Source organism: Protopterus annectens, chromosome 5.part0 (genome assembly GCF_019279795.1).
Source record: "Protopterus annectens isolate FY-2018-M chromosome 5.part0, PAN1.0, whole genome shotgun sequence".
In the NCBI taxonomy this organism is placed as follows: Eukaryota; Metazoa; Chordata; order Ceratodontiformes; family Protopteridae; genus Protopterus; species Protopterus annectens.
The window spans coordinates 1,881,310,625-1,881,337,912 of record NC_056735.1 but is presented as its reverse complement, the minus strand read 5'-3'; the positions used below and the strand labels follow the sequence as shown (position 1 = coordinate 1,881,337,912).

Sequence of the window (27,288 nt, the reverse complement as noted above, 5' to 3'; positions counted from 1 at the left end):
TCCTGATTAGAGTTATTAGATCTTCAGCCATTCTTATTATTTGTTTTTTAGGTATAGAGGCCTAAGCATGTGGCCTAGGCATCATTTTTTAGGCATGGATCAAGATTTAGGCCTAAGTAAAGAAGGAGACGTCAGTTTAATATGCAAGCCCGTAGGCCTGAATACACCCTCAGAAGCCGGTGCCTGCACAGCGGCTCCGCACCCATCCAAGGTAGAAATATCTGCGGGTTCCATAGTTGAAGCATCTCGCGGCATACTGAACTCTGAATGGATCTCAGTAGAGGCCTGCGAATCAGAAGTAGCGGGTATCAGGGGCTGCGAAAGCACCTCACTGAGTACCGGCGAACTGGCGACTGGCTTAGGAGAATCGTTGTCAGCAGTTTTGGACCTCGGCGGCCTGTCTCTGTTTTTATCTTTGCATTTTTTTGGAATCCTGGTAGTTGGATGGCTAACCAACGACATTTCTGGATAATTAATCCGAGAACCAAAATATTTAGAGGCGAAAATATACCGACGACAGATAGTGCACTGATTAAATAAAGCACAAAACTGACAGCAAGGTACGTCGTGGTCAGGGCCTAGGCAAGGAATACAGTGCGAATGAAAATCTTTATGAGGTATTTGCTTTCCACAAGTAATGCAGTTATTAACCTTTACTGACATCGGTAAGGAGCAAGAAAAAGTTTCCCCAACGGAGTACTTAGCTTTAGTTGAAGACTTCGGTTCTGAAACTCGAAAACGAAAATTTCAGGAGTCGGCTGACCGGCACTTGCAAACTGCTTCTGCTTCAGGCACCGCGCAGCAAGAAAGACTGATTTAATGGCATTGGCTGCATGTTTTATACCCCTGATGACCTGATGTCATGGAAGAAGGGACAGCAACCGACACAGGACCCAAGACTTTGTTAATCAGGCCAACTGAGGGCTACCTGCAAGCAGATAACCCAAATGTAATGACTGCAACAGTGAAACATGAAGAACATCTAGAAATTAAGTGCTTTTTACTTAACATAAGGAAAAACATTTAAAGTTTTCTTGACAGCCAATAGACCACAGTGCTAGGTGGCTACGTCTGATTGTCCTCACCTGACCCACACTGACCTTATGTACTAATCCAGTGCCTGTGTAACAGTTACCTGCCTGTTAAGTCAGCTCGATAACAAAAATCTCCCCTACTCTTCTCTTATTTGCTGCTTACTACGGGGTCTTATTGTGATGGCCTCTCTTTAAAGATGTTAACATTCAGTTAGCCTGTAATACACATTTTCTCACCAACTACTTGTACACTTTAACAAAGGTAAAACTTCAGTTTGACTATCAGTAAACATTGCACTGACCCATGTTTTATAACAGAAGGATTTTACTTTATGGTAGGTATGAAGGTACTTCATGAACTAAATTTCAGAGTAACTTACCTGAGGCTTAGTAATAACTGTCTCATGTTTACAGAAAATGAACTGCCTACTTAATTACTTACATGACCTTAAAATATATATGGAAAATTTAGTGTATATCCAGAATATTGATCTTAAACTGTTAGAAGTAGGCCCTCCCTCTGAGCATACATAATCACCTACTTCCACATATGCAGAGGTTCTGAAGAATATAGACCCAAAAGCCCCCTCTGCATCCCAAGAAACTATAGACTCAAGAAAACAGATGCTTGAATGCCATTCAGTGGCAGTAACTGTGAATACTAATCAAGTAAAATAGGTCCAGTGAAAAACGCTTTCAGTGAACTTGACTTTACCACTTCTTTACTTGGGGGCAAATGAAGTTAGTGTATAAAGAAAGGTAGTTTGCAGGCTATCTCCACATAGGTGTGCAGTGAGGCTTGCCTGTATGCAAAATGCTTTTGTTCTGGTATGTTTAAAGTGATTTTCAGCTAGCTTGTTTCATCTGACTGCAGTTCATAGTCAGTACATTTGACATGAGTTCAACAAACACAGAACCTCAGTGAACACAAATAGATAACACATGTACTGCCACAGTACCATGACGTTAGGCAGGTCCATAATAGCAACATACCTAAGTTAACACTGAACCAAGCCACACCTCAAAGCCCATATGACAGGCATTGTGACTTACCAAACCCCAAAACATCCTAGTATTTGGTGATACATTTGTAAATAAAACAGACATGCCTCATTTAGTTTTGCAAGGAGTTTATATCAGTGTCATACCTCTTTGGGACAAAATGAAAGACATTTCAGATCTCACCTAATTTAAAAGAATTACGGGTAATTAAGACTTGTCATTATCAACAAATGAGTGAAAAATCTAAGAAGGTTCTGTATCTTGAAAATGCAACAAGATATGGTAGAGTGAATGAACATCATTACATCAATGGGAACAGCACATCTGATTAGAAAAGGCTTCCCATCCCCTTGTCTGATGTAGAAAAGCTAGATATTCCATATACGGCATTCTGTCAAGAGTGTTTCATGTGATACAGAACCAGCAATATGGGATCTCATTCCCCCCTCTGATACACCTTAAAGTGCAAAGACCAGTTAATCTTTAAGGTATACAATAAATGTGAACTGCTGCTTGGGTAACAGCCAACATCTATCACATCCACATAGGCTCCATACTGCACAGCTGCAAGTCATATTTATGATAATTTTCTCCCAGGATTTCACTCACCTAAGGCAGAGCCTAGTGTCTTTAATTTTGATCTTACCAGAAGTAAGTGAAATGTAACCAGAATTATTTTGCAGACCTGCACACAAGGTATCACTCATAATAGGAAGAAAATTGTGACAGTCCAACACTAACTTTTCCTAAGCTTTAAGGTATTCTGCCTCCAGATAATCAAAAATAATAAGACAAGAGCACAATTTACTGTTTGCCCTTAAAATAAGCCAACCTTTAACTATTCAAATGGTAAAAAACAAAACACAGTCAAAATTTGAGAGTTAACGCTGACAAATCAAGATGGTAAGATAATAAATCCATTTATTGGACGTGCTCTGGTACCTCAGCAATTCGCCTTCAGTGGAACAATTCAAAAACAGAATACCATCTCTTTATATATCCAATATACCATATCATTATTCAATTAAGTGGAAGTTGGATGGTGATAGTATATAACTATTCAAATGGTAGCAGCTAGCTATGAGCAGTTTCCTTTCTGAATGGCAGATGCCACACAGTTTTGGTAAATGTAAAAAATATTTACTCAGTTAATAAACTATCAGCCTTCAAAGCTGAACAATAAAATACGTGAAATAAATAAGTTATAGCATTTTGTTTCCTAAATTAAGCCAACTATTACTTATTCAAGTGGTAACGGTTTAACTGAGCAGACATCTCTGTCAATGGGCAGATGCCACAAAATTGTAGAGGCATGCTGGTTGCATAAACTCTTTAGCAGATGAATAAACCATCAGCCACATCCATTCAAAGGTGAATAATAAAATTATTTTCTTGAAACCAACGTAATAAAGCATTTAATTCTCAAGTAAATAAAACAGTAAAAGTCTTGTACGAGAAACTGAGTATAAATATTGAAAAATACATATAATTGTCAGAAAAGGGCTACCTAACAGTTAAACGTTAAACTACAAAGTCTCTACTCCTTGCTAAGATATACTATGACCTTTGGAATCGTAGAGTTTTTAGGCAGTATAGTTTGAGCTCTTTCTCGAAGGATGTCCTGTGCAGTAGATTAAGCAGTCAGTCAGAGACTGAATGAATACAATGAAGATTTGAACCTGCTGTATAGTGTTTGTCCCTTACAGAGCATGTTGATTCCTTCCCAAACTTCAACAGGAAAAAAAATCACTGAAAAAAAATGTTTGAAAAAGATTTTGACTGCCTAAACACCGACTGACTAGTCTAGACAACATCAAATAAACATGTTCAGATATTGACTATGTTACTTGAAAAACTTCTGAATGAACTATATGAAACCAAGGCAGACTAGACTAGACATAGTAGTGTCTTTATAATACAGACATGTCTAGGATTTTTCTGCTCCTTGTACATAGCTGTGCTGTTTGTAATTAATGCAGCTCATGACAGAATCATTTTAGCCTAAGAGTAAATCCAGGCTCGGTCATAAATAAATCATCTCTCCAAGACATTACTTACAAAAACTATGATGCAATAAATGACATACTTAGAAACCAGACTTGGATAGTATGCTCAGCGACCCAAATAAATTTGGCCTGGATAACACCAATTCATTTAACCATATTATTAAATTCTGCATTCATGAAATCATTCTGATGAGATACAAGTATATAAATAAATTTAAATAAGTTCTCATTGGCTACAGAATTAATAAGATGTACAGTTGATTAAAGAATGTTGCTTAGCTTTTAAAACTCAAGCTAGCAAAAAAAATTCTAAATTGAAGTACCAAGCTACGGGTCTATATTATGTGATCGAACGTTAAAATGATTGAACATCTAAACATCGACACATAAATGTCAAACCCTTAAAACCGTGAATGGACATTTACGCAAATTGTTTTCCCTGGGAAAAAATGTGCTTGGCCATAGAAAACAAAACAAACCTTTAGTCAGGTCTGACCATAAGCTAATCACCCTTAACATCCACATCCCACCCCCACCCCCCAGTAAAGAAACCACCATAAAAAACTTCTCCAAAGCCAACTTCATGCTACTCAAGTCAGAAGTGACAAACTTCATGACACCCATGCAGACGGGAACTGAAAGTTCAACTGCTGAATCCTACACTAAGGCACTGTACGAGCACATCCACTCATGCATGAATCGTGCCATCCCAAATAGAACCAAAATGCTCTCATCCAAAAAAAAAGGTTTGATTTTTTGAATTAGGGTTAGTTTAATTGGATTTATAATAATCTAAGTTGAATGTTGAAGTGAGGACATGACTTTTATAGTAGCAATAGAATGTTTCTTTAACTGAAGAGGTTAATGAATGAAATTAAATTGATTATTAATTAAGAGGTAAAAAAGAGCGGGAAATTAAGTCATTAACTTGGCTTTTATTGCTATATAAGTATTCAAGATTTTATAATGAATTGTTACCTGATGAAGCATACTGGATAGTATGCGAAAACGCTTGTTATTTTATAAATAAAAGAATACATTGTTTATTACATCGTGGTGATCTTCGTTTGGTGTTCCTGGGACCAAAAAAGGAAGCCAATCTGGTGGCCCCCTGCCATAAACAAACTTTACAACAAAAGGAAGAAACTTTTGCAGAAAAGAGGAAAATCCCAGGATGCAAAAAACTCCCTTACTAGCCTCAGTAAGAAACTGAGATGCCTCATAAAATCCTCCAAAGCTAGTTACGAAAATAAAATTGCCAAAGATTCCAAAGACAACCACAAAGCATTCTATAACTGTCAAGAATCTAAATGGCAATGCTCAGATCTGCTCTGAGCTAAAACAGAATGGCATTAAATATACTGATCCGAAGGATATTGCCAATATCCTGGCAGATCGATTCAGTGCCAGCTTCACTGCCCTCTCACCCCCTAAATGGCCCATCTCAATACCGAAGATTGCCAAATTCCAGTAATAACGCCACACAGGTACAAAACGCACTCTCTAAAGGCAAGATTACAGCATCCATGGGCCCAGATGACATCCCGACCTGCGTACTACATGAACTACAATATGAACTGGCACCTCACCTGAGTGTCATGTTTAATCATAGCCTCACCTCAGGTTTCGTGCCCACTGAGTGGCAGAGCTACAGTTATCCCAATCCACAAGGGGATCCACCTTGGATCCCGGAAACTACCATCCCATCAGTCTGACAAGCCTTATCTGCAAGGCCATGGAGCATATTATCATGGAACTTATAAACAAAGACATTGGCAACCTTCAAACACTGGACCCCACCCAGTTTGGGTTTGTGAAGGGCCGATCTTGTCTCCTGAACCTGATTGACTTCTTTGAATCAGTCTCCAGAGCCATGGACAAGGGTAAGGTGGTCCACACAGCCTATCTAGACCTTGCCAAGGCCTTTGACACCATCCCCCACTCTGGAATCATAGATAAACTTAATAAGTTGGGCATTAATCCCTATGTCACCCAATGGGTTGCTAAATGGCTTACTGATAGAACCCACACTGTAAAAGTAGCCGACTCCAAATCCAGCTCCAGACAAGTGACAAGTGGAGTACTTCAGGGTTCAGTCCTGGGGCCGCTCTTGTTTGGCATCTACTTCTCTGAAGTACAGGTCAACACTAAGGGACTCTGAGCAACAAAGTTTGCAGATGACTGCAAACTGGGAGCCATTATTGAATCCCCAAATGATGTGGATACTCTACAAAAGGGCCTTACAGAAACAGATGCTTGGTGCCAGAGCCATGGGCGCAAGCTCAATGCCAAGAAATGTATTGTTATCCCCTTTGGGAAAAAACATGTATCCATGAATTACCATATAGGTGGCAGTACACTAAACGCATAAGTGTGATAAGAGACTTAGGGACACAGGTGGACAGTGGTCTCACCTTCGATAACCACATCGCCACAACAGTCAGGAAATCCTTCTATGTGGCACACCTCATCACGAAGGGCTTTTCATCCAGAAAAAAGGAGGTCATTGTCCCACTGTACTCATCCTTCATTAGACCCATTATAGAATACAACGCCCTATTTGGTATGTACCTCTCAAGACATCTGCAACAACTGGAAAGGCCTCAGAAATACCTCACTAAAAGAATCACAGGCCTAAAGCAGATGCCCTACGCTGACCGCCTTAAAAAACTCCAGCTATACTCTGTCGCATATCTTCTACTCAGAGGCGATCTCTGCTTAACATACAAGGCCATGTCAAACCCAGAGCTGTTGGACATGCTACACTTAAAGAAATCCCAATCCAAAAGAGCTACATGCTCCAGGGATCTAAACCTTGTCATCACAATAAACAAAACATGCTGGAGGGATAGGTTCCTGACCCAGAGACTCCCCAGACTCTGGAATAGATTGCCCGTACATGTCAAGCAGAGTGCCTCTTTGGACCTCTTCAAGAAGAACCTTGACGATTGGATGGGAGAAAGGAAATTCACCCCAGGGATCACGTCAGTCGCCCTGCTAGACAGGGGTCCAGGAAAGTAAATAATGTGGGAAGAAATAGCCAGGGAATTGTTATGGCTAGGCTTGTACAGGCCCTAGGGCTGATAGCCTAGTACCAACCTATGAACCTATGAAACACCTTTAATCAAGTGGAGGGGACTTTGCCCCCCACACCCCCCAATGTGGGGGGCTGTCCCACCCCCACCCCTTAACTAAATATACCAACTCTGAGATTGCTCTACATTGGGGAAAAGGGAAAATTACCAATGACAGCCAAGAGAATTTTTCTCAGGGAAAAAATTTGCATAAATGGCCATTTGCGATTGTCAGAGTTCGACATTTACGTGTCGACCTTTAGGTGTTCGATCACCTAAATGTTCGATCACGGAATATGGACCCCCAAACTACTTTTCTTTGTAGAATGTTTAAATCTATGGCATTACAGGGTAAAGGCCTGACTCTGACCCAGCAGATATAAATGTAAATAACAACTGGGGGGCTAGAGAAGCCCATGAGAAAAGATGTATGACCATCACTAGAATACTCTACTCAAGCAAAGGAAGGATTGCACTGCTGTACTGGCCTCTGGTGGAATGAGATGTCATGGTCAGCAGCAATAACAGTCACACTGTGTGCTTGGCAGCAGAAACCAGAGGTCATCACAGGTGTGGCAGTATGCATGTATCATCAATACCTATACATGGTATCTCAATGCTATGCACATCAGATCTGTGAGCAGTGGAGTTAGGAACTTAAATTAGAAATTATCACTGTTTTAGTGGCATACAAAAAAGGTGCTGGGTTTTGAGTGCAATTTGTCATGCATGTCCAAGATAGCAGAATAATCTTTGTCTGTGGATGAAAATTAAGGACTGTTCCACTATGTTATTTGTTTTGGGACTCTAAATATATAATTTGTTTCATTTGTTTTAAGTATGATTAGCTATACTAATCTGACATTTTTAATTGAACTTTATAGTTCGTCTCCTGCAAGTTATGCTGCCATGAATTCTAGGTGGTCTCTTTTTGCGGCATATAGTTCCAGTCTGCTGCACTGTAACATTTGCTTCAGCAGCCTTTACTGCTGTAGTTTGTTCCAGCTCGCTTTGTTGTAGTGTTTTAATATTATAGCACTAGCTGCTTTTCACTGGTGGCTGTCACATATTTTGTCATGTCTAAAATATACTTGCTATTTTTTTCTGGTACAAGAAGTGGCAAATGTCCCCTCTGAAGCCCAGCACTGAAAGCCTTGCCATTATTAGTACAGAATGTTCATGTTTACAGCAGCCACTGTTTATCATTAGGCACATAGCTACCAATGATAACAGTCAGACATTGATTCTTATGATTACTGAATACAGCATACAGAACCTAAAGAACTCAAGCTGCTGGCTAATGCATGGGATATTCCCAGGTAGGTTACTTGTAGGTTATTAGTTGTGTACATTGTATGGCCATATGCATTGTAGAAGAACTGCATGCTCTCCACCCATAAAACATAAGCTCATGTTTTGGAAGAGCCAAGTGCTCTTAATGAAAACTGCAGTGAATCGAAATAACTGCAACTAGAATTACAGCTAAAGAACACAATATTAGATTTGCAAGGGCTACAATGAATACTATTATTCTTCACTTTTCCGTACACAAAATCAAGAGAGGTTTCTTTCATTTGCCCAAGATAAGGTGAAGGTGTCTACAGCAGTGGGGGCTTTGGCTACACATCCATATCCAGACATTCAGATGGAAATCAGAAATTTGCTTGCATCAGTATTCTTACCTATAGAGCACATTCAGGATGTCATTTACTTACTGTCATTTGTAACTTAGACTTGTTCTTAGAGCTCTCTTCCAGGTTTGGAAAATCTATATATGTTTGGTAGTTTGAAGAAATTTTGGCAAGCTACCTTTTGTCTCAAGGAATTCCACTCTTACTCTAACAAACTTTTAATCCATTTATGTCTTAGTCCATGATAAACTGTTGCAGACCTCAAACAATATAGAGGTGTGGCACTGGCATCTGAGCTTGTGTTCACACACACACGCGCACACACACACACACATACACACACACACATATATTTATATATATATATATACATATATGGTTTACTATTCAAATGTCGATCCCGACATGTGCGACTCGTCTTGCACGAAAGCAGAACTGCGATCGCCACTACACCAACTCCCAGATGTGCGAACGGCAAAACCTCGCCCCTATCCGACCCATGGTAGCATGGGTGTGGAGGTGTTGCGTGGCCGGTAATGTCGATCGTCGAAGATTTCGCGGTTTCGGTTCGCTAGCGAACAGTTTTCGCAGTTTCAGTTCACACAAATGCGTCGATGAGGTCGCCGTTCGAACGAAGTGCATTCGCACATTCAATAGTAAACCTATATATATATATATATATATATATATATATATATATATATATATATATATATATATGGTTTAAACCAAAAGACTGAAAATTAAAAATACTGAATACATTTTTAATGCAATAGGCAAGCCCCCCTGCTCCCTTCATGTGGGGGGCTGCAAACCCCCACATCCCCTGCTAACTATATATACCAACTTCAAGATCGCATAACAGTGGAGAAGGGACAAATTCCATCATTCATTCGTCCACTGCATAATCCAGCCCATTATATCAAAATCTTTTTTTTTCAAAACACCAGAGAGGGCTACAGCATGGGTTTTCCTGGGTGATGGTAGTGCAGGGGGGGGGGGTTTGACCTGTTTTCACTCTAGAGAAACTGCACAATTACTGGAACAAGCATTAACATGGGTCATGCAGTGGGGACAAGCCTTTACTTGTACATGTGTTCATTTACAGTCCTGTATTTATTGTCATATTATTTTGTTTTTTGCTGTTTTTGTGGACTAAATATTAATTTATTATTATGTCTCTGGTATTGTTTCATCAAAATAACTTCCCCATATTCTTGGTTCAAGTAATATCTGACATGAGATACTGACATTCTCACCTAATTAGCAGAGGAATAAAGGTGTTTTTAGATTACATAAATGCAGTAACAACTGGTGACTTCAAATCATGAGTGAGTCTGCAGGAAGCAGCTGAATGGTTGTGGCTAATTTGATTGAGGTGGTGCTATCTTATGGTAGGTAGATGACTGTTTAAAAGTGATCAAACAAGCTAGCACCAGTCACTTCCATTCACAGACTGCCTTAGTACCCATTTGTGATAGACATCTTTTTAGTTATGTACACCATAGATGTCCAGTTGTTATCAAATAAGAAAAGTAATAATAATGATCACATTAATGTGTTTCCGTTTGTTATACTCAAATGTGCACTATCCCTGCCATGCCAGGTCAATGACTGTGTAACTGTGATCAAATTACAGCATGGGTTTGTCGGTTTCATCTGCAGAAAGCATAGCTGCCCACTAATTGCAGCCACCTCGGATGTACAATTCTTACAAAATAATCAAATAAGTACATAGATAATGGCCACAGGAATGCATTTCAGCTTTTAACTGTCAGACATATGCAGAGTAGCCCATTGCTAGTTATCTGAACACACACACACACACACACACACACACACACACACACACACACACACACACACACACACGTGCCTACACATTTCTGTCACTTTATTGATTGTGTTTAATTGATGTAAATTAATAGATAAACAATGACCAAAGTATATATTTCAAGGCATTGCTCTTAGACTACAGTGCAATCCATTATAACCCTCCCCCAACAGACACACACACACACACACACACACACACACACACACACACACACACACACACACACACACACACACACACACACACACACACACACACACACACACACACACACACACACACACACACACACACGCACACACACACACACGCACACACACACACACACACACACACACACACACACACACACACACACACATATGTGCGCACACACACACACACACACACACACACACACACACACACACACACACACACACACACGCACACATACACGCACACACATATCAACCTGACCCCCAGTTACAGCCACTTTATTGACTGTGTACATAAGGTATCTGTTTGGAATCAAATGAATGAATAATTACATAACTAATAGCCTCAGTAATATATATTTGGTTTGCTGTTGTCAGACACCTACAGTGCAATTCATTATAACCCACTACACATGGATATTCCCACAAATTACAGCCACTTTATTGACTGTCTATACCTTAGCTATCTGACTGTGATCTAATGAATGAATAAATGCATAAATAATATCCCCAATAATATATGGCAACATGTTGCTGTCAGACACAATATAATCTATTATTATTGACAGACACAATATAATCTATTATAACTCCCCCATGTGAGCATGCACCCGCAAATCATAGATATACACACACACCCACAAACTACAACCACTCTATTGAGCATATAATCCTCATAGTAACTAATTAACTAAATAAATAGGTACAAATAAATAAATACACAAAGGCAGATGGGCCACAGTAGTATATATCTGCTCCTTGATCTTGGACTCATAAACTGCAATAAAAGCACTGTAACTCACTGCAACCCTCAACATATATTCACACATGCATGCAAGAGCATAAACAAACATACACACAAATGCACATACAAACACACACACACACACACACACACACACACACACACACACACACACACACACACAGACACACACACACACAAAAGCAGGCATACATGAAATACTGAAAACACCACACACAGGCATGGAATATTTTACTCATATAAGTCAACTGTACTAATGAAAAAATACATACCATCATACAGGCTGGAGCTAGCTAGTAGTTGAACAGAGTTGTTTGATTGAATAAGAAAAACTCATAGAAAACCATTAACATTAGTATCACTATCCAACAATAAAGTATCCTTAAGCTACAAGATAAAATGAGACTTAATATCTGCTTTAGGAATAACAGAGACCTCTTGGGCCTTAGATATCCAGAGGCCTGGAAAGCATTTTCCTTATTCTTTTAGTAGCTTGTTAAATTCTCCATTTAAATGTATCATGGTCTTGAAATGAGCAGTAAGTGCACTGAGAAAGATGCCAAACTCTGCCTCCCATATTCACACATTGGTTGATAGCATACCTCTCAACTGTACAGATTTTTGCAGAATGTCCAGATTTTGGCCTCATATTTTTGTTCCACTTTTCATAAAACTGTGGTTTTCTGGAAAATTATTGCTAAATCATTAAAGACTGAAGTCAGAAGATAATGACAGACATTTGAGGTTCAGACTTCATAACCTTCAGAAAATTCATGCAAACTTAAAACCTGTTATTCTATTAACATTCCAAGTTTGTAAGAGAAATATTTAAAAATTGTTTCTAGCTTTGGGCCTTTGTTTCCCTATTATTTGTGGCTTTGCCCAGATTTCTTGCTCTAAGAGGTTGAGAGGTCGGGTTGATAGCAATGAAAGGCAAAACTTGTAGTTGCTGCAGAACAGGCAACACTGTACAGAAAGAAGTAGAACTGTAGCCCCTGGGCATTTCAGTCTTCCTCAGCTGTTTGTAAGTGGAAACAAATGGAGATTGTCAGGAAGGTACATGCACATTATGGATAAGGGTGAGGGAAGGTTTTGCTGTCTATGCTGCCTCTAGCCATACAGTACAGTCCTGCCAGTCATGTCTGATTGACCTCTTCTGTATCAGAGCTTGCATTTTACTAACGTAAAATAATGTATTCAGTGCAAGTCTACAATTTGGAAATGTAACCTGCTGGAAAGGAGGTGAACGTTTTTAGAGGTTTGTTAATGAGAAGGGTTAAAGAATGATGGTATTAAATAACAAAGTTATCAACATAATTTTTACTTTGTGAAAGAACATTGAATGACTGAATAGCATTACTTAACAGTTTTAATTTCAATTATTACCATATAATTTTACTTGTTATTTCTGTGATACCAGTATTTTTCACTTTAGTACCAAAATGTAAGTAAAGTAAATGTGTTCAGTACACAGAGATAAGTTACCAAGAATGATGCGTTACTTTCCATTACTTTTGTTCTACATTTGCATTCATAAATCATAATAACACGTCAGTATACAAACACTGAGAAATACTACCATCTTGTGGATCCATTTATTTAGGAAACATATCAACTTTTTTCATTGTCTCAGTTTACTTTTGTCACTCATAAACATTTTGTAATGACTATTCAGACTAGAGATGTAGTGTTACTTTTAAACTTGAGACAGCTTATGAGCAAAACTTGAAAATTTGTGTGTCCATTTACCATTTTAGTTAATGAACAATGCCTGGAGGTCATACTAAATTTCACAAAGGAGGAAATATGCCAGAGACACATTAGTGTTTAATGGAACAGGCATAAAATGAAAATTTGAAGAAAGTTACAGTTAAATAGTATATGGTCTTACATGAATCTTTAACCTTGCTATAGATTAAGGACGTCATTAATTTCTTTCAAGTTAGAGAATGTTAAGTGCAGTAGCTTCCTCAGTTATGCATTTTGTTAAATTCTGCTATAACATTTGTATGTTTTGTTACCAGAGTGAATTATTAGAAGAAAAGCAAAAAGTAAAAGAAGAACAGAGACTACAGGAAATACAAAATGCACACAGAAGGTACTGTGTATCTTTATACTTAAAGACTGCTTCACCTAAGGATGCATATTTTTATTAAGCAGGAAAAGTATGCACTTTTGAGGAAAATGTGTTGTAGGTTTAAAGAAAACATCCTTGATTATTCACAGAAAATGCTTGCTAGTTACTCTTTGAAGGTTTCTGTAATTTTTTAAATACATTTTTTTTTTTCAAGGGTAGAACATAATCAGCAGTGCACGTTTGTGGCTTATGTCACTCAGTAACACAGTGTAGGAGCGTGTGCATATACATAGACTCTAATTGTCATTAACTGTTTTTATATAAGACAGAGCCACTGTTAAACCTGACTTGTGAAGTGCTAAGAAACCACATAGCAGAGCACAAATGTCTGAAATACCAAAAGGGGGAAAATGTCTCAGCTTCCCACTCCATCTTACTAATGCTTGCTATCCCTAACACTGTCCCTTTCCTAACCTACTCTGTGTCTAAATTAAAATTCCCAAAACAGTACCACTGCACAAGAGAGCTCAGACACAACACGCGCACAAACACACACACACACACACACACACACACAAAAATACACAAGATCTGTTCCCTAACCTAACCCAAACCCTAACTCTAAATACTTAGAATCATATACACTTAAACCATCTTCTTACCTAACCCTTACTGTAACCCTAACACATGCACATTTACAAACACACACACACACACACACACACACACACACACACACACACACACACACACACACACACGCATGTAAAGTATACATCCCACTGACCTGCTTTGATGAAACACAGACACACACATGATACTGCCCTTCTGCCTGTCGATGAAAGCATACCATGATCAAACCGACTACACGCATGCACACACACACACACACACACACACACACACACACACACACACACACACACACACACACACACACACACACACTCAATATATCAACTCCATGGTTGCATAAATATAAAGAATGGAGAAATCTCCCAAAGCAAAGGAAACACTGCTCGAGCATACACAGAAACTGCACAGTGATTTCCCATGGAAAATACTCAGCAATGTCCTGTTCCTTAACATCTTTTGATTTGGGCACTTGATGCTTGAGGAATCTATCCTCAGCCATCTGTAGATGTACCCTTTAGGATAGATAATGATCTTATTGACACAACAGTATTTCTACAGGTTTTAATAAAATACTTGATAGAGTCTCACTGTTAGTTCCATGCATGCAGGTCATACAGGCCTTCTTCCATGTAGTATGTGGTGATCATAAAATATTGCTTTAAAGTTAGGAATAATTTTTGCTGCCATTAGTAAAGTAATTTGCAGTATCTGGCTGCTGTGTAAAAGGGATATTGACTAGTTTGAGCAAATGTATGTAATATAGATTTTAACCCAAAGGACAACTAAGAGGGCTAGTGTAATGCTGTTATCATGTTTAGGATTAGTATATATGTTTAGTATAAAAAAAAAAACTAATGCAGTCTATAATTAATAAACTAGTTATTGATCAGGTTGTCAGTGAAAGTATTCCAGATGCATGTCCTGAAATCTGCAGTCCTAAAGGATGCGGCAAAGGTATGAAACTCTTCCCCTGCAACACTGACAAGAGGAAAACTGAGATGAAAATTGAATAATTTATCTGGAGTCCTGTATATGTTAAAATTAACCATATACTATATATGGGTAATGCTGACAAATTACTTAAATAGCTTTCCAAATCAGGTCTCAGAAGGCAGACATACTGTCAGAAACTAACTGGGCATTGCAATATGTGGAGAAGATACTTAAAGGCAAGAGAATATTGATAGGGCAATTTTTATAAAGTCTGTATATTGGATGGCGTTTGAAATCTGACTTGGTTTATAGGTTTATACATAAGTAGTAGGCTAGCTGCCTTTGTGGGACATTTTAAGCCTAGGCAATTTACTCTTTTGTTGCTTAAATTAATCTTTCCCATTTGATTTTAGATTGGCCTTATCCATCCCATGATTGATAGTTATATATTACCCCTAGTAAGAATAACTAGCATCATACCATAGATAATTCTATGGGATCCACAAGTGGGGTAAAAAATGTAAGAACTGTGTCTATTCATTTGTGATGCAGGGAGCAATCCTGGGGTAGATTTTCCATTGCTAATCCATAGATCCAAGTTGTGCTTGAAGGTGGACAAGAATGATCTTTGTTTTATGTGGATGGGGGAGTCTGTTCCAGAGCAGTGATATTCTCTGCAAGATATTTCTATCCCTCCAAACTATTCTTTTGATGTAGCAAAGGAGGTTTAGATCTCTGGACTGAGTAATTCTGATGCTGTTTGACTTGCTGATGTGCAGTAGGTTCTTCAGTATTGGATGAGAGAATGCGTTGCCTGCCAGACAGAGTGAAAATCAGATTATTGCATGTACTAATTTTTTTCTGTGTGAGATCATGGTACAGTGTTTTTTGGAGAATTTGACCTTTTCCCACTGTAATGCAATCTCAGAGTTGGTGTATAATTTGCAGGGGTTGTGGGTGGTGCACTGGGGCTTGACCCACTACAAAAAAATATATATTTTATTTTTTTGTTTTGTTTTTCGATCAGCTAGTGATTGACAAGTTGCATTCCATCACTTGCTGTTTGAGGTGCTAAATTTTCATTATATGGGCATACATTAAAAAAAAATATATATATATATATACATATATATATATATATATATATATATATATATAAATAGACACACACACACACACACACACACACACACACATGCACACACACACACACACACACATAGATTTTAAATCAGTAGGGCTTATCTGAGTGTTGTGAAGGTGTGGTAAAGGGTGCCGAGAATTCATCTGAGATGGAAATTTTAGAGGTCTGTTCTTTTGAAACCAACTTAAGTTCTTTATGAAATAGTTTGTCTTATACTAAGGTAATTCATTTCTGAGAAATTAGCCATACAACGTATTTTTTAATCATAAAGAATTGTGTTTTCACCTGCATCAGGCTGTTGGTTTATTGAAATCATGCACTATCACAAATATTTTTGGAATTTTTAGAGATGATGTTGTAGCAATATTTATGGGTCCCCTGTGTTTTACTGGATGTATGTTTGTTCTACAAATGCAGGGGTGTGACATAATATGGATGAAAAAAATGGTGAATATTTCGATGGTATGGAATGTCGATACAGGTAAGTGTGCTTGGGGGCTGAGAGCATGTGTGTGTGTGTGTGTGTGTGTGTGTGTGTGTGTGTGTGTGTGTGTGTGTGTGTGTGTGTGTGTGTGTGTGTGTGTGTGTTTGTGAGTTAGGGTTAGGGTTGGGGATGAATGAAGGATAGGTGTGTGTTTGTGTGTGGGTTTGTGTATTTTAGGGTAAGGGTTAGGTTAAGGGATATATGCATGTTGTTTATGTTTGTTTGTGAATGCTTGTGCGTCTGAGTCTGTCTTGTTTACTAGCAGTGTTACGGGAAAGTTTGAATGATGTTAAGGTGAAGGGTTAGTTTTGACAGAAAGGGCTGCATTAGGGTTAGGCTTAGCACCCATTACTAAGGTGGTAATGGATCTTGTATGCCAGGCAAAGATCACCTCTCAGAAGTCTGTATGATACTGTGCAAAGAGAAAGGGCTTTGAGGTGGTCAGTGTAGGACATTATGTTTACTCCCTGTATTCTTTTTATAAGGAACCTTTGTGGACATTCCATTTGCTGCATGTGTCTGGTCAGGTACATACTAAAGGGGTCATTATACTTTATGATGGGCCCATCAAGGGCTGAATACAGTGGTTTCCTGACCTCTTTGGACCTAGATATCACTTCCTTGCTTACACATTGAGCAACGTAGAAGGATTTTCCTACTACCTTGGACACATGTTGATTGAAGGCTAGGTAACTATCTACATGAGTTCCCAGATCCCTGACTAGTAAGTCAACTTTTAAAGGTGTTTTATTGATAGTGTAGTTACTGGAGTGACAAACTTCCCAAAAGGAACTATAATGCATTTCTTGGTATTGAGTTTTTAGCCATGGCTTTGGCGTTTGTCTGTATTAGATCTTCCTGAAGGGTGTTCTTGTCTTGGGGGTATTCAATGACTGCTCCCACTTTGCATTAATCTGTGAACTTGGGTAACCAGAGGCTTTTGACATTGGCCTGACATCCAAGAATTAGATGCCAAAGAGGAGTGGGCCTAGCACAGAGCCCTGTAGGATTCCACTGGTAACAGGCCTCTTTGTAGAGGTGGCATTCATGATTCTAACCTCTTTGGTCCTATCCTTGAACCAACTAACTATCCAGTGTGTTATAAAGGGGTTTATTTCTAGTTCCATAAGTTTGTTGACAATACCAGAGTGGGGTATTGTATCAAATGCTTTAACCAGATCTAGGTAGGTAGTATGCACCGTTTTCCCCTTATCCATTGCTTTAGTGACCTTTTCAAAGAAGTTTACTAGATTCAGTAAGCACGACCTTCCTTTGACAGCCAAGATGGAATGGACCCAGTGTCTGGAAGTCTCCTATGTCCTTACTGATAATTTCCATGATAATTCTTTCTATAGCTTTGCAAAAAGACTAGTCAAGACTATTGGGTCTGTAGCTTCCAGGATCTGTTGAAGGTCCTTCCTTACAAAGGGGGTGACCATCACAGTCCTCCATTCATGTGGCATAAATCCTGTTTTAAGACTGTAGTTAAATAATGACTCCAGAGGTCCTGATAAGTCATATTTTAGACTATTTAGGAGGTATCCTGAGATATTGTCTGAGCCCATTGAGGCCGTGTTCTTGGCTTTAGTGAGTGCAGTCAGTACATGTGCCCTAGTTATAGGTGGGGTTATGTTTGAAGGTATTATTGAGAAGATGGTTGGGGAGGATGGGAGGGGTATGGAGTTGGAACTGAATTTGTCTGCTAACAAGTTCACTATATTACCAGGTTCTGTTAATGTGGCACTGTTAACCACCAGTTCAGCATATTGCTGTGTGCTGCATTGAGGTTTCTGACACAGCTATAGAAGGTGTTATGGTTATCTTTCATCTGAAAGGATATCTTAACCATGTTAGCTTTGTGTGACCTAATTAGCTTAGTTACCTATTTAATTTGATGAGAGAGTTTTTATCTTTATGGGAATTACCCTTCCTGATTTTTGCCATATTTTATCCTTTGGTTGTATATCCTGTTTAATTTGGGATGCCACCAGGGCAGTTTGTTTCTGGGCTAGTGCTGGGCTTATGTCTGGAAGGTACAGTAGCCTTTATGCAGGTATTGACATGGTTGTACAGAGTTTCTGACAGCAATTCAACATAGGCAGGTGTGTTCTAAGGTTTGGAGAGGCACTGAATTTTGACACACCATCATTTAATAACAGATAATTTGCCTTGGAATAGTTACTAACTGTCACTGGTTTTAATGGGATTACTGAGTTGATTTTGATTTTAAAGGAGACAGCTTCATGATGGACCTTACCAGGTGCAACCTTCTCCCGTATTTGTGACCATGAGGTCCAGTATATTTTACACTGCAGTGAGCATATTCACTATTTGGTCAAGGGTGTTTGTATTTATGAAGTCCAGAAATTTCTGTGCCTGCAGATTTGAGGCTGTGTAGGATTCCCAAACTATAGAGGAATAATTAAAATCTGCTAGGAGTAGGGTGTTAGGTTGGATGGCAAGTGGCTCCAGTAGTTCCAAGTATGCATTGTGACCTTTTTTGGGACATGGAAGGTGACCTATAGCTAGCTAGGATGCAGTATGGGATTTTGTATATGGTGATCTGCATGTGGAGTTACTCCAGGAATCCATCCTTTTTGACCAACCTAGAGGTATGATTGTTATTGATGTATATTGAGGTACCTCCACCTTTAGCACTTGTTTGTGCAGCTAATGGTCTAAAAGTGTGGAAGGCACTGAAACCTTGCACTGCTGGGATACTCTGTGCTCTTTTAAACCAAGTCTCAGTAACTGCACACATATATATATATATATATATATATATATATATATATATATATATATATATACCCTCTAGTGTGAGGAGGGCTTGGAGGGAGCGTATTTTTTTATTTTGACTCCTGGCATTGAGCAGTAATATCTTGAGGTTCGGTTGAGTTGATTTTTCTATGTTAGTATGTTTGTTAATTTGGCATTGTCTAAAAAATGAACACTGGGGATGGACACAGCCTTATCCAGTATTCTTAAGCCTAGTGAGGAAAGGTGCAGACCATCCTTGGCAAAGCAAGGTGGTCTGTTGACCATAGGTTCATAGGTTCATACTAGGCTATCTGCCCTAGGGCATTTATAAGCCTAGCCAGAGTGTGTTTGGCTTTTGCCACCCATTTTAAATTAATTTTGCTATGCCCTTTTTCGATATCCTTCCAAGCTGCTAAATAACTGATCCCCTTAGAATGACACCAGAAAGACAGCCAATTGTTGAAATCAGTCATTTTTGCTCATATTGTGGACACATCCTCAGTGATGGTAAAATTCTGCTCAGTGCCAGGCTGATAACGGCCTGAGACACATAGTCTGAGAGCTCCATAATGTCTCTGTTCCTATAGTCCAGGGAGTTATGTATCAGGTCATTTACAATTACATGGACTATGATGGAATCATACTGGTATCTGTGGTGGAAGGACTTGAGTGCGTATGTGATTTAGAGGATCCTGGCTCCAGATAACCAACTAGCGGTTATCTTCCCCTTGTTCAGCCTGGATAGAGAAGCATTAGTACATCTTTTAATAGAGTCCCTCATGACGAGTCCTGGGTAGTGTGTTTCCTTGCCTTAAGGGCTTAGTGCTTGGGGCTGCACTGAGAGTGACAGTATGTGGTGTGTTAGGTGTTTTTTCTGAGGATGTTTGGGATTGCTGAGGCATAGCTTTGACAGAAGGTCTTCTAGGTGATCTTTGTTGTTTAAGAAGATTACTTTTAAGTGTTGTGTGCTATGTGAAGTGGGTGTTGTGTATTTGATTTTGACAACCTGATGTGGACTTGTATGCAAGAGTTTAGCCTCCATTGCCATTCTGTAAGTGCATCTCTAGCATACTATGTCTGATTCTTTAAGGATTAAGTGGTTGCCAGTAAATATGAGACAATTGCTACATTATCTTGAGATGCCTATATCCAGCAAGTTGGCTACAGAGAAGCTAGGAGTTGCATATCCATACTGTCCAGTCCTTTGATATGTGAGCTACAAGGGGTGGTGTATTGGGGTTAGAAGATTATTAAGGGTGCTTTGTTTGTTCAGACTAATAAGAGTGCTTTATTGGGGCAGACTATGCTAAACAGTACTAAATTCTACTAACTTTAATGTTTACACAATACTGAAGTCTACTAAATTTGTAGGTATTGCAACTCAATGCCCAACTAGCTGCTCTAAGCTTGTTGGCTCACAAGGTATTTGCACTATGTTGCTGATTTACAGGTTAGAGTTTTATGGACATTCAACAGAGAAAATTTGCTTTCTAGGTGTTTGCTACTGTACAGAGCACTGCTAACCCACGGAAACATGCAAAACTCATAGCAGCACATAAAAAATCAGAAAACCAAATAAGTCCTTTACTTTCACTTTCCAATACTGCTATGTAGTGAGATCACAATTTTTATAGAGTTTCAATAGCATTTTCACTTTTGTATACATCTTTATTTATTGTTTTGCATTTAACCATATCTGAAGATAGTAGAATAAAATAATAAATACACTTTTTTTATAAAAAAATCTAATTTGCCTCTATGGTTTCACTGGGTGTACAAGGGAAAAATTCAGGCATATAAAATAAAGGTGGTTGGAAATCTTTCCTTGTGTTCAGCTGTCCCAGCAGAAAATATGATCTGTGAACCTTTTAAACAAAAATGATTCTCCATCTTTTGATTTTGACTATCTGCAATTTGCCAAGATAATGCTACAGATAAATCCTATTTTTTTTAATACTGCTACATCTCAAACTAAGAATATTGTCACTGGGCAGTCCTTTATTCCTTGGATGGTGTGGTTAAGATTAGTGATAGACTATGGGATTTCTGATGAGTAAACAGAAGAAATCTGTAAAAAAAGGCATGGACTCTTTCTTGGAATATTTCTTATTATTCCCCACACACCCCTTATATGAGAATTTGGAGTCTGTTGCAGGCACTGTCCAGGGGATTCAGAAACCCTAGTGCTTGCATTAAAGGCTGTGGTCAAAAGACCATTTTCCACAATGTGATGCTAGTGTATTCAGAGACACATTAGCTGCATTGAGGAAAGGCCTCATTATTGGCTAATTTACATGTCTCTGAATCGACGTTAACTACTGCAAGTTCAAATCAACACTTTCCTGTGGTAGTTAATATTGTTGGCCAGTTAATCATATAAGCACAGACACCCACCCCCACATTCACTCTCCCACACACAGTGCACACATTCAGACACACACAGGCATACACATGCCACATGCCCCATACCTGTCCCTGATGTCTCCATTTTCCTACCATGGTAAATCATGGATAATTACAGTCAGTTATTAATGCTGGACATTAGAGTTTCACACTTCAGTGAATTCATTGAAGTGCAAAAGCTGTTATACTAGTAATTTTCTAAGTTTATAGGAAGAATATTTAAAATCTATCCCTGATTGTGTGTCTTTGTCCCACCATTAATTTTGCCTTCATACAGATTTGTTGCATTGTGAGATTGAAAGGCATGCTTTATGTTCTTTTCCCTTTCCCTTGTAACTCAAAAACTGTTGCAGGCATTGAATAATGCCTAAACTGCATTGTCCAAGGCCAAGAATACCACTTCCATGGGACCCGACAATATCCCTGGATGTGTTCTACATGAACTACAAAGTGAACTGGCATCACATCTGTGTGCCCTGTTCGATCACAGCCTCACCTCAGGCTTTGTCCCTACCAATTGGTGCACTGCTGCAGTCATCCCTTTCCATAAAGGGGGAGCGACTACAGACCCTGGAAATTATCGCCCCATTAGCCTGACGAGTCTGATATGTAAGGCTATGGAGTGCATCATCATGGACCTAATAAACAAGGATATAGGGAATCTCCAAACTCTAGATCCCACACAATTTGGTTTTGTGAAAGGTAGATCATGCCTTCTCAACCTGGTTGCCTTCTTTGAGTCAGTCGCCAGAGCTGTGGATGAGGACAAGGAAGTTCATACAGCCTACCTCGATCTGGCCAAGGCCTTTGATACCATTCCCCAGTCAGGAATTATTGATAAACTCAGCAAACAAGGCATCAACCCTTATATCACTAGGTGGGTTGCAAACTGGCTCACAGATAGAACCCACAGTGTGAAAGTAGCAGACTGCAAATCAGACTGCTGACCAGTCATGAGTGGAGTCCCACAGGGTCAGTCCTGGGTCCTCTCCTGTTTAGCATTTACTTCTCAGAAGTCCAGGCCAACATGGAGGGACTCTGGCTGATGAAGTTTGCAGACGACTGCAAGCTGGGAGCCATTATTAACTCCCCAAGTGATGTAGAAATCCTACAGAAAGGCCTCACTGAGACCAAAGACTGGTGTTGAAACCATGGCCTTAAGCTTAATGCCAAAAAATGTGTCATCATCCCCTTTGGGAAAAACTCATTTCCCACTAATTACCACATTGATGGGAGCCCAGTGAACACTGAAGGCATTATAAGGGATCTGGGGACACAGCTTGACAGCAACCTCTCCTTCGACTACCACATTGCCACTGTGGTCAGAAAGTCCTTCTATGTGGCACATCACATTACCAAGGGTTTTGCATCCAGGATGAAAGAGGTCATCATTTCTCTCTACTCTTCCCTCATTAGACCAATCATCGAATATAATGCCCCATTTGGCATGTGTCTCGCTAGATACGTGCAACAGCTGGAAAGGCCACAAAAATACCTCACAAAGAGGATCCTATGCCTTAAACACCTGCCGTACATGGACAGACTCAAAACCTCCAGCTATTCTCTGTCTCATATTGTCTACTAAGAGGCGATCTCTGCTTGACTTACAAAGCCATGTCTAACCCAGCTCTGTTAGAAATTCTACATCTAAAGAAATCCCAATCCCTCTGCACCACATAATCCAGAGAACTCAACCTCATTACCACAAACAATAGAACATGCTGGAGGGACTGGTTCATAACCCAGAGATTGCCCATGCTCTGGAGTCATACCTCTCAACCTGGAAACATCAAAAATCTGAACAAAGGCCCATACATTTGCATACATATTCATGTAGCCCCACCCACTCCTGTGGGATTGTGGGATACCAACTTTTAAACATAAACCGAAGAACAGACAACCAAAATATGATCATTCCTGGATGTCAGGCATGTCTCAGCTGATCAGAAAATAAAACCTGTAGACGTACTTGTGTACATGACCAAAGGGGCATTCACTACTGTGTGCAATGCACATTCATCATACTCATGTCACATTGAATAAAAGTGCTAGAGAAGGTGACTGATAAATGCATATGCAGGTAGGGTTACCACCTGTATCACTTTGCAAGGGACAGTCCCTCTTTGGGCAGTTGTGTCCTGCAAAAAAATTGAAAAAATGGCAAATGTCCTGGGATTTTAGGACACAAATATTTCCTATATTTTATGTAATAGATGCATAAAACAGTTATTCTGTATCTGAAATGCCTAAATATTATAAGAAACACAATAAGCAACTAAAATGCTATAAGAATAAGTTTGTATTTAGGCAAAAAAGTGAAGTTCTCTCCTTTGTACTGGTCGTGGGTATGTTTTGCTCTGCAAAATCTGACGTTTGTACCAAAAATATCCCACTTTGGGCATTTGAAAAGGTGGCAACCCTAATGCAGGGTGCTAGAAAGCAAGGTGGGAGATAAGTATTTCAGATTCAGATCAAGATGCAGTTCAGTATAACAGATAGTGGATATTAAGTTTGAGATGGGGAATGAGTCCATCTAGCCTAGGTGTCACCAGATATAGCTCTCAACCTTTTTGCACAAAAAATCTGGACAGAGCCAAAAATATTGGAGAACAAAGGCCCAAACATAGGGACTAATTTTAAATATTGCTCTTATAAACTCAGAAAGCTGCTATCTTTTTTCAGTTTCCCACTCAGAAAGTAGTAAGTACATGTTCCATAACTGCTAACAAGTTAACCAAATATGTAAACTCATTAAATAAATAGGGATGCCTTGTAGAAGGTTTGAACCCAGCTCATTACATATTAGAAGAAAACAGTACCATTTTGGGTACATTTACCTCCTAAAATGACTCCATCTAAAAAATGCACATATCCAATGCCTTATATACTCATTATGATTAATATTTTGCCTGACCTACTCAGAATGTGCAACTAATACATTGAGATAATATTAATATTGTGAGCATGAAAAATCATTGCATAATTAATGCAGTCAAGAATATGCATATGTTATTCGGGGAAGTGGACAGATGCAGCAAATAATATGTCTGAGCTCCGAGTCCAACTTTTACATAGCTATCCAAAAGATTCCCAATATATGTCGGGCATTTTAAATGTAACAGTATTCATTAGAAGTCTCTGTTATAATATGGTTAAGAAATGTATGGTTAATGGGCAAAAATATTTATCATTCCTACGTCTGCAATAGTCTTTAGGCTATACTGTTTTTTTCCTGCCTAAAGGCAACTGCAGCAATGAGAAATATGAACACCTGCTGTTAGGCTAATTGTCACTTACACAGCTGTACTTTTAGAATCATGTCTATCTAGTTTAAATAACAAAAAAAAAAAAACATGCACTCATGTTTAATGGCAACATAATATTCATTCAAAACAAAATGCAAGTTTATTACACAAGTCAATAAGGGTCAATATTCCAGGTCAATTTAACAGTCAAATACCCCTTAAAGAGATTATGTTTTACTCAAGATGGCTATATTCCTTTTGAAAGTGGGGAAGATAAACTGAGGAAAAGCATTTGCTTTCTTTCAGCTGTTTATTAATTAAAAACTCTTCCACTAGTGTAGTAACTAGCACAGCTTTCAACAACAGTTTTTGGAACTATTTCTCACTTTTTAAATTGTTGTTAATTTGTAAGGAAAACACAAAATGGGAAGTGAATAATAGAATTATAGTCATTCATGTTCTGCTAGTTTTTTTTCTAAAGTTCCTTCAGTTCAACAATTGTAGTATTGTACAAATTACAAGGCACATTGTTTTCCTTAAAACTGGCCAGTAACAAAACAGCACTTGCAAATATTAATGCTTTGTGGTATAGTTCACCTGGCAACCTGAGGTTTAGGAGTCATTTTACTTATCTTTGGTTACAGTAAATAATCCTTATGTTATTATGTTCATATTGTATCTTTCCTATAGCTTAAAGCAGACATAAATTTCACTTTAGTCAAAAAAAAAAAAAACACAGCACAAAAGTTAATATAAACTAAATGTTAATAATGAACCATTTTTAACAGCTCAGACACCCACCATTCATTCTACCTGACTGCATCTGAATCATTTTCACTTGACAGCTTGCAAGAATGAGGACAATTTTTGTCAAGTGTTGTAGTTTCTTGTTCTACTGCATTGCTGAACTGGAGTTATAAATAAATATTCCAGGAACCAGTATGGGAAAATGTAGCAGGGTTATCTATCAGAAACAGATAATAAAGACAATGGTCTTGAAATGTTGTTGTATCGTGACACAGACGACAAAACTAAGTAGTGTACTTTTTAACTTCATTTTTTTAATTTGTATTGTATACTTTATAACTGCTGTGAAAGCAGTCGGAAAATCATGCACCAAACACATTGTCACCTGCCTTCCATTGACACATACAAAGTCTGCCACATACATTAATATAAACTCCCAAAAATATTTTAGAACACTCACAATATCTTTATATTTGGAAAGTTAACAGCAAACAGCATTCCTGCACTTCCCACATCTTACTTTCTACGTAATGCATGGAACTGAAAAAAAATGCAATGCCAATAGCCATATCCTGTGGCAATTCATTTTATATTCTAATTTGTAATTTTATAATAACATGTACTGTAGAATATTAATTTGAAAACAGCAAACATGGATTATGTCACACTGCTTATCTTCATGGCTTACCATGATTAAGTTGGCAGTGTCCTGTTACCCAAGACCAGTGGTTCTGCTGCCCTGCACATTCTTGTCTCAGACTTTCTTTTTAAATGCACTAGCAGTTGAATTTGGCTGGATGGGAGGTAGTCTGTTTATGTAAATTTGCCTTTGCTATATTAAGGCATATTTCTTTGTTCTGTTTATACCACACACACACACACACACACACACACACACACACACACACACACACACACACATACACACACACAATGAAATAGAGTCACATTTCATTAGCACTCAAAAGCATTGTTAACCTAATATAATATTTAAAATACACAATATCACAAAACACCATAAAATTAAAAAAAACTACTGCAGCTCATTTTTGCAGGGACAGCTCTGTTTCCCTTTCATTTGTGTCAAGAACGAGAACAAAACGATCATATGAGTCTATGACTCAAAACAGTTCATTTTCTTATCTTTCATCTTGATTTATTTTATTTACCTTCTGGAGGTGCAGCCCAGGAGTTACCGGAGGAAGAAGCAGCAGCAGAAGAAATATACTGTTTTCATGATGACCGAGTCTGTCTGGGACCGGGATTCTCCACCACACAGCTCCGAGTCCACTGAGAGACAGTAGTAGACTTG

At 38.7% G+C, this 27,288-nt stretch overlaps 1 protein-coding gene across 1 annotated transcript in view; it reads left to right on the top strand.

Moving 5' to 3' along the window:
- The window catches only part of EPSTI1 (epithelial stromal interaction 1), a 293,203-nt gene that overhangs the window by 232,716 nt on the left and 33,199 nt on the right, over positions 1–27,288 (top strand). Inside the window, exon 10 of the mRNA XM_044072047.1 lies at positions 13,572–13,645. Coding sequence (XP_043927982.1) covers positions 13,572–13,645 — 74 coding nt within the window. The remainder of the gene's footprint in view (positions 1–13,571; positions 13,646–27,288) is intronic.